General features: G+C 45.3%; 1 protein-coding gene across 5 annotated transcripts in view; it reads right to left on the bottom strand.

Annotated features, from left to right (window-relative positions):
• The window catches only part of TTC13 (tetratricopeptide repeat domain 13), a 71,432-nt gene that overhangs the window by 10,142 nt on the left and 46,395 nt on the right, over positions 1-14,895 (bottom strand). For all 5 annotated transcript variants that reach the window (XM_072970963.1, XM_072970964.1, XM_072970966.1 and 2 more), the window contains 8 exons: positions 14,244-14,385; positions 13,739-13,913; positions 11,901-12,057; positions 8,598-8,728; positions 7,763-7,895; positions 6,975-7,067; positions 4,374-4,457; positions 3,461-3,545 (listed from right to left, as the gene is read on the bottom strand). In XM_072970963.1, the coding sequence (XP_072827064.1) occupies positions 3,461-3,545; positions 4,374-4,457; positions 6,975-7,067; positions 7,763-7,895; positions 8,598-8,728; positions 11,901-12,057; positions 13,739-13,913; positions 14,244-14,385 (1,000 nt within the window). The remainder of the gene's footprint in view (positions 1-3,460; positions 3,546-4,373; positions 4,458-6,974; positions 7,068-7,762; positions 7,896-8,597; positions 8,729-11,900; positions 12,058-13,738; positions 13,914-14,243; positions 14,386-14,895) is intronic.

The raw sequence follows: 14,895 nt of genomic DNA, 5'->3' as shown, positions 1-14,895 counted from the left end.
AAACCGTGTCACCAATGACATCGTAGCTCATGATACTAGAGTCGCCAAATGACACGTGGATACAGGGCTGTGTTTGTAGCTGCCACGTTCACCAAGATTTCACACCTGTGTGCAAGCAACTGGCACATATATTTCGTTTTCCTTTTTAAATGGAGGGGCTGGGGAGCGAACCCAGGACCTTGTGCATGCTAAGCACGCGCTCTACCCCTGAGCTCTACCCTTTTGCCCCTCAACTTGGCTTCATCTTTGTGGCTTCTCATGAAGGCATGCCTGAATGTTGACAGACTGAAATACATGGTTTTCTACCATAAATGACTTACTTTTAGAACTCCTTTATGGCACTACGGTGACTTTTTAAAGAGTTTTTTGAGTAGGGGGGCTGTATTCCTTGTGAATGTCATGTTAGTGCGGTAAAGGGGGCATCTGAGCAGGTTGACTACGACAGCGGATTCGTGAAGAAGAACCACTGCCTCGGTTCATCAGACCCTCGCGATAGCCAGGCCTGGGGGAGGCGTGGCTCTCCAGCACCCGGGGCCTGGCATGGGGTGTGGGAGCCCCCCAAGCCCAGCGAGCAGAGGGGACCCCGGGAGCAGGGTCAGCTCTCGGCCTTGTTCACGACAGGATGCCTCCTGATCATTCCTTAGAAATGGGCAAGCGCTGATCATTCATGTAAATGTCTCAACTTTTATTTGATGTAAATCAATCTCATCTATTAGAGCTACAAGGAGAACACTGACTCGTTTTATGTCACAGCTCAAACCACTAACTGAACAAATGAAATCTACCTGCTGTCGGCACATTCTGGGGCAGTTAGGTTCCTCGGTGGAGGAAAGGTCCACGAACTTGTAACTTCTTAGTGACTGATATTTTCAAACAATAAAATTTCTGTCCCCTGAGGTGCCCTTTATCTTGAATTCAAGTGTTTCTGACACTCTGCTTTTCTTCAGAGCGCCTGCCTGGCCTACCTTTTCCCCCTTCCACTTTTTCAGTGTCATCTCGTGGCAGGTGTCACCTGGGCTTTAAGACCCTGATCTGAGATGTTCCTTCTTTCAAAGAGGGACAGAGAATGGACGCCCCATGGGAGGGGCTAATGCTGTCACACACGTCTCCTCCTCACCTTCTCCCCCCGCACCTGCTCTTTCTGCAAACTTTTGGTTGAACCGACTTTGTTTTCTTTCCTACGTTTACCTGCCTCCTAGGGGTTTAGAAGATCACACATCCCTGTCTCTGTTCCTTCAGTGTTTACCTTTATTTTTCTGATATGGCTATTTAAGCTTGTATCTTGATTATGCTCTTTCACTGAAAAAACAAGTACCGTGGCACATTTTTACTTCCTTTCTCTACTTTCCCCAACCTCTCACGGTGACATCATCTGATACTTGAATGTCAGACTTCTTTTTTTAACCACAAGCATTGACAATTCATTTCACTGATGTGTTTGTTCACTAGTATTTCTTACACTTCACGTTTTCTTCTTTCTTGGGTTCATTTTATTTGCGGGGGGGGGGAGAGTGTAATTAGGTTTATTTATTTATTTCACTGGAGGGACTGGGGACCGAGCCCAGGACCGCGTGCATGCTAAGCCCGCACTCTCCCACTGAGCTACACCCTTCCCGCTGCCTGGGTTCACTGTGTAAGAGCACACAGGTCCTTGAACGATTTTGACAAAGAGGATCTAGGCTTGACCGAACTGAATAACCTCATGTTTGAAACAGGAGTTTCACCCTCACAGCTGAACACTGGGATAGCTGGTCAAACAAATTTCCCTTCCTTGGGTTCTAGGATCCACCTTTGCTGCAGGGAAGGGAGGCATCAGTGGGGTATCTTCCCTTAGTATTTAAAGTTGGTTTTTTTTTTTCCTTTTCTGGAAGCTCTAAGATGTTCTCTTTATTTGTGTGTATGTGTTAAATTATACGTAACATAAAACCTGACGTTTTAACCATGTGTAAATGTAGTTTAGGGGCATGAAGTACATTCACATTGTTGTGCAACCATCACCCCCATCCATCCACAGAACCCTGTTCATCGTCCCCAGAAGAAACTCTGTCCCCATTAAACGCTTAGCTCCCCAGTCTCCCCTCCCCCACCAGCCTCTGGCAACCACCATCCTAGTTTCTGTCTCTTTGATTCTCACGGGAGGGTATAGCTCAAGTGGTAGAGCAAATGCTTAGTGTGCACAAGGTCCTGGGTTCGATCCCTAGTACCTCCTCTAACGTAAATAAATAAATCTAATTACTGCCCTCTGCCAAAAGAATTCTTTAAAAATTTTTCTAAAAAAAAAAATTTGACTTCTCGAGGAACTTTATGTGAGTGGAATCCTACAGTACTTGTCCTTTAGTGAGTGGCTGATTTCACTCAGCATAACATCCTCAAGGTTCACCCCTGTTGTCGCGTGTGCCAGAATTTCCTTTCTTTCTAAAGGCCAAATAATACTGCATTGTATTATTTCAGATCATATTTCATCTATTCGTTCATCCAACCACAGACACTGGATTGCTTCCACCTCTTGGCTATTGTGAGTCATGATGCTATGAACATGGGGGTACAAAGATCTGTCTGAGTCCTTGCTTTTGGTCTTCTTGGTTGTATATACCTAGAAAGAGGATTGCTGGATCATACGGCAATTCTACGTTTAACTTCTTTAGGGAATTCACTTTAATCTTGAAGTCCCCAAATTTGATCAAGACGTGTCTGGGTGCACGGTGATGAGGCCAAGAACTCCAGCATCCCTCGGTCCTGTGAAGTCTGCGATGCCCCTGCTCAGCTCTCATCCCCACAGCAGCCACTCCCTGAGAGCCTCCCAGAGTCTCACTGCAGGGGCACCACCCAGCGCTCAGCCGAGGATGAGAGGAGCTCCCCCCGAGCTTGGGGCCCGTCCCAGGCGCACAGCTCCCTGCCCTCTGCGCTGTCCGGCAAGCTCCAGCCACCTCAGCAGAACCCAGTGCCCACTGCTTGTCTCCTGAGCGGCTTGGGCGCCACATACCTGCACAGCCGTCTGCTAACTACTCCCGGGCAGAAAGCTGGGGTGAAAGGGGGCTCACCTCACGTTTCCCCTCTGCCAGAAATCAGTCCTGTAATTGTCCAATACCCAAAAACAGCTGCCTTGTATTTCGTCCAGTTTTATTACTCCTCTGGTGTAAAAGGGCAGTGGAATACCAGTTACTCCACTGGGGCCAGAAGCAGAATTCAGTTCTATGCATCTTCAAGTTTTCTTCGGTTTCCTGTATCGACTGCTTCCTCGCAGACTGGCTTTTAGGTCTGAGTCTGATGCCAATGTTTTATTTCATTTTCGTTATTATTTGAAGTGTTTTTATTAGTGCTTTCAAGTAGCACCATTCATAAAACTTAAGATACTCATGACATTGACAAACATGCATTTAATAACGATGAGTTTTTAAAAAGTGCTATCAATTCCCCCCTCCCCCAAAAACACCTACCGCGATGCTGATGACAAATTTACCTTCATAATTGGAAGGAGGTCTTCTACTTTGTGCACCTTTTCCAGAGCTTCTCTGACTTCCAACAATCCTTTAGGATTATTAGCTCTTAAAAAGAGAGAGAGTGAGAGAGACAGCAACTAAAATCAATACAGAAATGTAGCAGTTAATTACGCTACTACTGCTAATTGAACTAAGTCAACCTTAACTATGAATGGCCCAATATGCAACATGGTGGACCACAACCGAAGTCTCTGAGTAATGGGACGGTTTAATCCAGTGAGTTGTGGGCTACAGATGAGAATTAAGGAGAGAGGTAGCAGCCTGTCCAGAAGGTGAAGGAGGGGAAAGCAGGATGGACTGACAGCCAGTGTCCGTGTGTACGTACGCGGGTCTGGGCTTGGCTAGAAGACCCGGATTCTCCTATCCCAACTGTGAAATTAGAAGTAAGTGTCTTTCTTACTAAAGTTGCTCAAATAGAACATCGTACTAGGTTTTTACTCCAATTATGTTTACTTAGGGGTGGCGACCATCCAGGATTCTTTCTTCCCCAGCGTTCCGTTCACTGTTTCATCTATAGACAGTATTGCCTCTCAGGTGATGGAGAATGAGTATTAAGGTTGAAATCCCCCACTGAATCTTTAATTAAGAAATTCAAAGAAACATCCTGCTTTTCAGGAGAAAGAGGTTAGAAAAGCCACAGTACTGTGTTTCAGATAAAAACTATTTGGTTGAGGTCCAGGGATTTTGTGAATCTATTAAAAAGAAGGTTGACAAATGCTTATGAAAGGCTTTCTGATTCCAAACACTATGTGAAAATTTGATACACTTTGTTCAGTCCTACACTAGGCTCGGCTTTTAAGTTTCATACATATAATGGATGTAAAAATACATCAAATCTATCCATTATTATGAAAAAGAAAAGTGAAAGATTACCCATGATACACCAGGATTCTGTCTTTAATAAAATGAAGAATTTTCTCAAAATATTCCAGGTATCTCATGTTAATCACCTGACCCCTGCGAGAAGAAAAGTTAAGAATGTTTTTACAAAGGCATATGTCCCTTGCAACCTCTTAATTTCAAAATTAATTCCAAAGGATGATAAGGGAGCTGGGAGAATAATGTGGCAAAGAAATCTGGGGAATCAGTTTGTTTGCAGTCGAAGCACGGGGGAGGCAAAGGCCTGTCTTAGCCAGACAAACCACCAGTGCTTGGAGCTTATTCTGGTGGGAAAGGCACCCAACTCAGTCCTGGGGAGGCCAAGACAGGAAGAAAAGCCTTCAGGTACTCAAATAGGGGTCAGACTTGTATGTCCATTTCCTGCATGGATTCCCGCCCGGCTTCGGCAACATGCCCTGCCCACCTCCGTGCCCCCAGCAGTCACCTGCTAATCCTCCTTGCTGTCTAGTTGACTAGCTGCCTGCATCTCCTCCACCTCTCTAAATAGTATCTCCCTCACACTTCTATCCCCAGCCCCACTTTTATAACTCTCCCAGAACCTCACACACAGCCCACACGCTGATGCACACAGACAGCTGATGGACCTGTGTCCCACAAGACACACTGTCCAACTGCTCCCAGACATCCTTCCCTGGCTCCCCGGCAGGCACGTTCGGTGACTCACACCCCCACCCCGCACACCCGCAGCTCCAGCTACCAGAGGTGTTCACCTGCTTTCTGTCCCGTGCCCACTGGGGCAACCACGGGGCCGCGCGGCAATGGGATGCTCTCCAGCAGCAACAGGCTCACCCTACTTCCAGCCCACATTCAGTGCTCCAATCCTGCCTTCTCTGCATCCCCTCTTCCCCTCCAACTCATTCCCGCAAAGCTTTCCAGACATTTGTCTGGGCACACCTGATCCTGACCACTTCCTACACCTCCAAGGGAAGCCGCTGCCCCCTCCCATCCACTCTGCCACCTGCGGCCAAAGTGATCATCCAGATGTGCAGATATGCTCAGGTCACCTCTCTGCTGATGGTCTCTGAATGGCTCTCCATCATTTCAGGACCAAAAATGCCTTAGCATGGATATAAGTTAGTTACATTTTTTGGGGGGGAAGTTATTTATGTTTTGGCCTCTGCCTGTCTTTCTAGTCTTGATTCCTAATAGTCCCTGAATCACACAGTAATCACCAGTCATACCTCCCTGACCATGCCTGACTCACGGGTGGGTCCACGCCTCACCCATCTCTGTTTTCCATCTTTCCAGACGGCTCCAGCATCACCTGAAGGCTGGACTGGGCACCCCAGCATCGTGTACACATGACCACCAGTACTCCTAACACACAACGTGGTGGTTCACTGGTCCCCCTTCCTCACTAGGCTCTGAGTTTCTAAGCCAGGGGCCGTACATCCCCACTGTGTGGCCCAGCACACAGACAGTGGCCTTTGATTAAAGCTGGCTGAGTCTATCTGTACATGTCACACATGAATCCGTAAAAAACAGAAATGTACAAGTCACAAGGGGGAGAGAAATGTATTTTCTAGAAATTGAAAAAATAAATGTCTTGAGGCAGGGGGGGTATAACTCAGTGGTAGAGCGTATGCTTAGCATGCATGAGGTCCTGGACTCAATCCCCAGCACCTCCACTAACAAAAATAAATAAAATATTAAAAAATAAAAAAATAAATGCCTTAATAACATTTCCATTAAACTTAAATGTCGAAGTTGTATAGTTTAGTATATTCTTGATGCCCGTTTCTGGAATTGGAAGCATTTTCAATGTGACACAACTACCATATTTGTAAACTTTATCTAAAATTAAATTCAGTGGGTCCCGTTGGAGCTGATACTTGTTAATATCTGCTCATCATTTATTCAGAAGGGAGGGGGAATGAGCTGAGCACCTCACCCATGTCCCTAACTTGCCAGAACCTCTGGGCAAAACAAAAGCTCTCCAGCAAACTTGGCTCAACCTCCTGGGAAGGGAGCTTAGCGCCCAGACAGTGTTATTGATTCAAACCCTTTGCGTGTTGCAGGGAGGGATGGGGAAGCTGTTTCCCACCACAAGAATTCTTGGAGCCACGCAGTATTATCAGGATGAATGCAATGTTCTCCATCTAATTGCTTTCTAGGATGTTTTAGGGCCCTTTATAGACTGACAGCTAGGCAAAAATCCGTCACTCTACCCTTCAGCTGAGCTCGCATCAAAGGGAAGAGCCTGGGAAAGGGGCACGGCATATACTGAATTTCTTTCTGCAACCGGATGAGCTCAAAGGAACGCAGGCAGGTCCCTGCAAGTGCAGAGCTCATCTGTGTCACAAAGGTTCCAGCAGGGGTGGAGGTAAGTATAGGTCAGTGGTAGACCACATGCTTAGCATACATAAGGTCCTGGGTTCAATCCCCAGCACCTCCATTTAAAAATAAATAAATAAACCTAATTACCACCCGCCAAAATTTCTAAAAATAAAATAATTTTTTTTTAAAGTCACTGGGAAGGGAGCAATCGGTTGCTCATGGTCTCCGTGAACTGTCTGTTCAAAATAAGTGCCTCTGAGAACAAAGTAAGTGCCAAGATGAACAGAAGGCTTGTACCTGATTAAGTTGATGTGATTGTTGAAACCTCTGCTGAGACTTCGTGCTGGCATCTGGTCTAACCATAGCACCGGCTGGTCTGGGTCAGCAATCCTGTAAAACAGAGCTTGTTAGAGACGAAGACCTTCGAAAACTGAATGTTCCAAAGCATTAAAGATAAAGCATGTGGAAAGCTTTGAACAAGTAGGGAGAGAACAACTGCTCAACCCAGTGCATCTAAAACTATGAACCACAAGCCTGCACATTCTACAAAGATGTTCCAACTGGACCAAGTAAGAAGTCAGTACAGGTTTACTAGCAGAGCAGTGTTTTTCTCATGAAAAGGAGGACTAGTGGTTCCCCCTCCAAACTGCAGCCGGTTGGCCAGGCCCACGCTCCAACCATAGAAAGACTGGTCCCTTGACGTCACTCACAGGTACCACAGGTAATGTTAGGCTCTTCCAGAGAGACTGCTTTTTCTACAACACCTCACTTAAAAATGTGCTTGGGGGTCAGGGTAGAGCTCAGCGGTAGAGTGTGTGCTTAGCATGCTTGAGGTCCTGGGTTCAATCCCCAGTACCTCCATTTAAACAAACAAACAAACAAACAAACAAACAAACAAAAAAAGGTGCTTGGAAACACAGTAACAATCAATTCCTATTTCATAAACATTAGTTGAATGTATTTCGAGGAATAATGAGGCCAGAAATTTTTGACAAGCTTTAGAGAGGAAAACATAACTTGCAAGGCCTATTACTTGCAAGAAATAAAATGGGATTCAGAACCTGAGTCATTTAAAAGTCAGTTACCGTCTCCACTTTACTGCAATGTCAAACATGTCTCTCCACTGCATCAGCCGCGTCTTCCCGTTCATCCGAACCTTTGAGTTGGTCCACGTGCGCTGTACAGCCTGCATGACTTCCAAAGCCGCCAGGCCCATGGCTGAAAGGAGAAATACGGGGAGAACGGAGTTTATAAGCATGCTTTAAAGGAAATGACTCTCATTGACAACTCGGTGAACAACTCCAGAGTCATACAAAAGAGAAGAATCTCCGGTACTGGTCATTTAACAAGACCAGAGATACATCACTGTCCTGATGTCCCGGCTAAAACTCAACTCTATCAGCAGAAACTGGAGACAACCTGAGACTTGTCTCCTCCCAACTCTGCCTCCTCCCAAAGGAACTGAGGTTCAAATTCCTCCTCACCCCACAGTAAGGAGATAGCTCTGGTGGGCGAGCTGTCTGGTGTACAGCAATGACTCAAGACTGGGGGGGAGGGTGCAGCTCAGGGGTAGAGCATGTGCTTAGCATGCACGAGGTCCTGGGTTCAGTCCCCTGTACCTCCATTAAGTGAATAAATAAATGAACCTAATTACCTTCCGCCTTGAAAAAAAATTTTTTTAATGTTTTTAATTAAAAAAAAAGACTCAAGACCTACATTCTACATTTACAGCATGGAAGTCAAAGCTGGAAGCAGTCCTTTTTCAGAATTCAGCATGAATGATTCTATGCATTTCTGTTCTGCTCACATGGAGACTTTCAGTAAGCCCAACCAGTGACTTTATTGGAAAGTCCAACGTGTTTTTAACAATCCTTGCTCTTTGGTGAGAAATTCTTCCATTTGCAGACAGTTTTGAAATACCTCTGTGTATTCTCTTGTTTGGCAGGAAACCGGGTGTTTCGTATTGCATCAGGGATCCCAGACGATCAGCTATACAAATCAGCTCCTGGACCTCTGGCTTGTAACTCTCAAAGTTCTGATGTAACACGTCTCTGGAAGAAACATTACAGACGTGATAGAGACTTCCACAGCAGACGTCTGCTTATCCAGTTTCACCTGAAAAGCAGTCACTTCCTCCACCGGAAAAATCATCGAGAAACTTAAATAATCTTTCCTTCAGTGCTTTTCACCCAATCATACACAATTCAAAAGAAGGACTGTTTATGGGAGTGTGAGCACAGTCACTGTCACATGCTTGTTAGCATCGCTGACAACTAGTTTGCAATTCAGAAGGCACCTCGGGGTGTTATCTGTTTTGTGAACTTCTCCAGAACACAGAACCCGCGTGGACTGCCTTCCTCAACAAGCGAGCAAACCCTGCCCTGTGTCCATCCCCGACTCCAGCCCCAGGTCATGTTATGCCAAGCATAATGTGACTCCCAACCTGCGGAAAGTTTTCACAGCAAAGAATGCAATTCTAAGTTATGGGTTTGTGTTGAGGTCCCCAAGACACCCCCGGGCTTGGTAACTCCCTAGCAGGCCTCACGGGCTCCGTGTACACATGTACGTGTCACCTTGAGGACACAGCACAATCGTCAGAGGGAAAAGGCACGTGGGGCGAGGTCCAGAGGAAACCAGGCACACTTCCAGGACCCCCCAGGGGCACACGCAGCACTCATTCCCTGTGTGAGATGGGCATCAGACACTCAGAGCCCAGGGATGTCCCTGGGGGCTGATCCCATGAGCATCCCTGCCTGGCAAGTCCCCAGACCCCAGACCCCAGCGGGGAGCAGGTGATCAGCATGAACCACACTGTCTGGACACACAGTGCAGGCGCAGGGAGCCACTCTTCTCGGCTCTGGGCACCAGGGCAGCTCCCAACATCCACGTTCCCAGATGCCAGCCCAGGGCCAGCCTGGTGAGCAGCCCTCTCTGAGGCCCGGCCTTCAGGTCCCCCATGCTAACTCTTTTCTGCACATGTGTATTTCTCTAAAAAGGGCGTGGAAGACAACACACATGACCTCAAGGAGACATTTTCCTCTGTTATTCTGATTATCGGTACCTACTAAAGCATACAACCCCACCGGAGAACTCAAACATTCTGTAGCTCTGCCTACTTGCGCACGGCTTCCCTATCCTCCCAGCAGGAGGTAACTCATCTTGAATTCCCCCACCTGCTTCTTTTCAAAACCAGGTTACGTACGTATATCCCTCAACCACTTATTCTACAGTTGTGCTGATGAGCTCCGTGGGGGAAACGATTGCGACGCTGAAGGCTCCTGACTTGCTGTTTTCACTCAACGCTCTATCTCAAGACTCGTCCACGCAGTTCTTGGGTCATTTGTGATCCTGCCGTGTGACACTCGCTGTGGGGCAGCATCACATTTATCCATGCTTCTGCTCATGGACATTTGGGATGACTTCCGGTTTTGGGTTGTGAACAAACGCTGTTGTCAACAGGTCCCCTAGCAGATATGTGTACAAGCACAAGGTCCCCTCTTGAATATGGGAGCAGAACTGCAAGACTGTTCAATTTTACGCAAACGTTCAATTTTATAAAATAATGACAAACTGCTAGCCAAAGCAATACATACTCTCACGGGGAACATATAAAATTCCCCCTTGACCCCTCTTCTGGTCAATATTACTGCTAGTCAGACTCTGTCATGTTTGCTTCCCTCATGGGTGAAACATCTCATGTGACCTTAGATATTTATGAACTGAAGCATCTTTCCATACATTTATTTGCCATTCTTGCTTTCTGCGGGCTGAAACTACCTGTTCGTGTCTTTCGTTCCCTTTTCTAATCAGCTATTGACTTTTACTTTTTAATTTGTAGAAATTGTTGATGTTGGAAAGTTTACAGTTAGTCCAATAATTGACCCTCAGTAGGAGACATGACATTTCTATTTTTAAGATTTTTCTCTTGACCTCAGGTGTTCTCCACAGTTACTTATGATGTGTCTGGATGGATTTTTTTTTTCATTTACCCCACTTTTGAGAAAAATCTCTGGATTTATGTGTTTTTTGAGTTCTGGAAAATTCTAAGCCATTATTTCTTCAAACATTGCCCCTCCTCCATTCTCTCCTTCTAGGGTTTCAGTTTGACACGTGCTAGCTCTTTGCATCGTCTCCCTTTCATGGTTTCTAACTCCGTGACTCTGCTACACTCTGGATAATTTCCAATGCTCTATTTTCCAATTTTGCAGTTTTCTCTCAGCTACACCTTGTCTGCTTTTTAGCCTGTAGACTGAGTTCTTCATTTCAAAGACTGTATTTCAGTTTTGCAAGCTTCCAATTCTTTTTTTAATCTGTCTGGTCATTTTTAAAAAAAATAATCTCATGGTTCTTATTACTCACGTTATGTCTCCAAACATTTCCCCTGCAGCTGTCTGGGCGTCGTGTTCAACGGGGCCAGCACCGGAAACCCCAGAGGGTCAGCTCTGTTTGCTGTCTCCTCGGTTCTGGTGCTCACACTAATGATCTTAATCTGTGAGAACACTTGGGATGCAAACTGACACGAAATTTCTTCCCAGGGAGGATCTGCATTTGCTTCTGTTGAGATCCTGGGGGTGCCTCCAGCATGGGTCGCTTTAGCCCTCTGAAGGCCAGCGAACCCGTCCTGCCCACACCTCAAGGCATTCCATAGCAGTAGCTGTGACGTGCCCTCCCCCAGGACACCGTCTTCCTTTAAAACACGCTCACCATCCATCACTCTAGTTTGAACACCTCCTCCTTTCTTTATTTTTGGGAGTGGGGGGGGGCACACTTGTGTGGGTTTTTCCTAATTCCTAGGCACTGCAAGGCTCCTAGGAGTTAATTTCTATTCTAAACCTACCTGTCTTGGAACGGGATAGCCTCTTAGCATCGCCGTTTTGCCCTGCTGCGGTAGGAGAGGGGCAGCACTGTAATTTCAAACGCTTAATATGTTAAGAAATTCGTTTCAAAGTAACAGGGTAAAAGAATGATGCCTGTCAAAGGCTACCAAGAAGCATCGGCACATCTGCAGTTCAAAGGTGCCCCCACGTTAGCCAGGAATGTCGGGCTAGAGAGAAAGATGACATTCAATGGTAAGTTTTGAGGTACTGGATAAACTAAAAGGAATATGTGCAGACAAATCAAATCGGAAAATAAATTCATCGATCGCGAGATCGATCGCGAGATATTACGATGAACCTATGGTCTTGGAAAAGGAAAAAAAAAATCTCCACCGAGAGCACTCACTTGATGTGCGGCTGCAGCCCGGGCTGCTCCTCGTAGTCTTCTATGAGGAAGGGCAGGTTCTTAGCCCAGTGGTCTTTAAAGCTTCCAGGCAGGTCCACGTCGATGTTGTACTCCGTAAGGGGAGTATCCAGGTGTGCGTGAAGGTAGCGAGAATACTCTGCAGACGGGAAAGGACATCTGACACACCCCAACGCGCTAAAGAGACGGCGTTTACAGCGGACTGTAGCTTTTACAGCCCACTGGTACACAGTCCAAACACTTCAGGACAAACTGCTGGCTAATGACAAGAATTCTACGTGGACACCCCAGGTGTCACTAAGTCACTATTACTATGGAATCATGGAGGTGGTCACCAGAGTCAAAGACAAGCCGGTTAATCTGGGTCCTCTTTGGCTAAATTGTAACCACCTTTCCACGAGCAACACCAAGGGTCTCACTTTTCAACCCCAGAGTCTGGGAACACAAGTTCAGTGTCAGACAGAGTCCAGTTTCTTGTGAACCAACTGATCAACTGACTGTGTACGTGACTTCATCAACTGGCTGACCAACTGCTGCTCACCCCTAGGGAGGTGGTGTAGGAAAAAAAAAACAAAACAGGACATTGGTGCCCCCATCTTCAGGCTACAGTTCACAAGTCCAAGTTCTCCTAAACCAGGAAAAAAGAGGGAATTGCAGTGTAAAGAGCTGTGCTGTCCAAAAGGCCGCCCCTGGCCAGCTGCCTACTGAGAACTTAAGACGTGGCTAATGTGGCTGAGAAACTGAACTTTAAGTTTTACTTGATTGGAATTCATTTCAACTTAAAGCTGATATTTTACTCAATTATTAGAAAACTGCATTGTTTGGGAACAGCTTGCATATATCTACCTACTTTTTCAACTTCAAAGTTTATGAAGTCCAAATTCAGATCAAGTATTTCCAATGAAAATTTTGCATCCAAATTGAGATGAAATTTAAGTGTAAAACATACACCATATTCAAAGACTAGTGCAAAAAATGTAAAATAGCCAATAAGTAGTGTTTTCATATTAACTATACATTGAACTAATATTATGGAGGTATTGAGTTAAATAAAATTAAATGTTATTAAAATGAATTCCACCCATTTGTTTTCACTTCTTTAATGTGGCGACTAGAAATTTAAAATTATACTTGGCTTGCGATTTTTTTCACTTGGACAGTACTGATATAGTGGGCTAAAGATAACACAGGAAAGAGAAGAAATGAAAGGAAAGATTTGGGCTTTAGACAAAAAACAAAAATATCTTTCTGTATGGCAGAGACAAAGTAAGAAAGACAGACTGATAAAAGGATAACTCAAGGGTATGCTTTCTTCTTCATCCCAATTTAAATTCTCCAAAATAGGTGGGGATTCTGATATGAAGGAATGACAGATCAAAGATACCAAGTTTATATTTAACAGTAAAAATCTCATTAAAAGTTACTTTCCTGTATCTCTGGATGCTACATGACAAGACATGAATACTTAGATGATTGTCACATTTAGTTCAAAATATGTTTTTCTCACTTAAGTAAAAAATTTTAACTTCAGAAAGAAAAAAAATGTGAGGAAGAGGCAAAAGAAAGATAGAAAGAAAAAGGAAGGAAGGAAAAGGAAGGAAGGCAGGCAGAGAAAAAAAGCACTGGACTGGTCTTTAGCAGACACGGGCTCTCTCTAGTCCAGATCCCAGCGGTAACCAAGGGGCGGCCCTGGACTAGGCACCCAGCTTCGCGGACACTCAGCTGCCTCCTATAGGAGACAAGACACCAGAGAGACAAGCAGCTTGACTGCTACAGCTTCACGCATTCAAATCCAGCCATTCTGCAAGTGTCTGACTTACCTCGGAGATACTTCACTTTCAGGTACTCTGGGCTGGCCTTCTGGCCTGGGAGAGGATCGTTGAGCATAACTTTCGTCTGTGCTTTTATCCCTTCGTAAAATTGTCCCATGGCCACGTGGCTGAGTCCTTTCATGTACTGGCATACCTCGTTGTACGGCTCCAGCTGCAGACAGCGCTGAGGTGTTGAAGGAGAAAATGCGTATCAGTACCACTTAAGGAAACTTCAAAGTGCTTTACTCTTTCATCTGGAATCAGGAATGCTTTCCCTCTGGGTTAGATCAGACCAAATACATCCCCTGTAAATTAGTCTATCGGGCAAGGCAGTGGTTTTTCCTCTTTTCTTTTGTGGAAGTATAAGCCCTGTTCCTGCCTGCACCACCCCCCGCCCCCCGCCACACACACACACACACACACACACACACACACACACACACGCATTTCACTAAGCCTTGTTGAAGAATGACGCACCATCCCAGGTGAGTGCTGCTCACTTCCGGATGCTCACCTTGAAGTTCTTCAGGGCCTCCTGCAAGCTGCCATGGTGATAAAGCATCATTCCGCGGAGCTGGAGGGTCTGCACGTGATTCTGGTTGAGCAGCAGAGCCTTCTGAAAGCTCTCAGTGGCTGCTTCAAAGTTGCCCAGTTCTCTAGGTATGTAACAACAGCGATGAGCAGAGTAGAGACATTTCAGTAAACACACAGAGTAAGTTAGCCTCAGAGTTACGGTCCCATCTGCAAATAAGATCCTTTGAGGTGGGTGTTTGCTCTTTGAATTTCCCACTTTATAGCTACCCAGCCTTTGACTCATCATAGTCTACTCAGCTCTTCTAAATCTTAGCAGGTTACAGGCTAAGCATAGAGCTCTTGAAATTCTTTGGGGGGAAATTAATTGATTGATTGCCAAAGACAAATGCTTACTCAAATTCCTTTCCCCAGTTCATGATGAGCTCCAATCCCTAAAAAAACTTTGTGTGAGTTTTAGATATTTAGATAGACACGAATGTTTCTCCTTTGCAAAAAATACTATGTAGGTTAGAATCACACAGAGGTATATCATTGTGAATCAAATTTATAGGTTTAATTTTTTTTTTCTGCTGCTGAAGTTACTTAAAATCTGGTAAATTATTATCTAATTTACAATTCTGAAAAAAAGAAAT

Source organism: Vicugna pacos, chromosome 11 (genome assembly GCF_048564905.1).
Source record: "Vicugna pacos chromosome 11, VicPac4, whole genome shotgun sequence".
NCBI lineage: Eukaryota > Metazoa > Chordata > Mammalia > Artiodactyla > Camelidae > Vicugna > Vicugna pacos.
The sequence above is the reverse complement of the archived record's forward strand: the minus strand, read 5'-3'. Positions and strand labels throughout refer to the sequence as shown.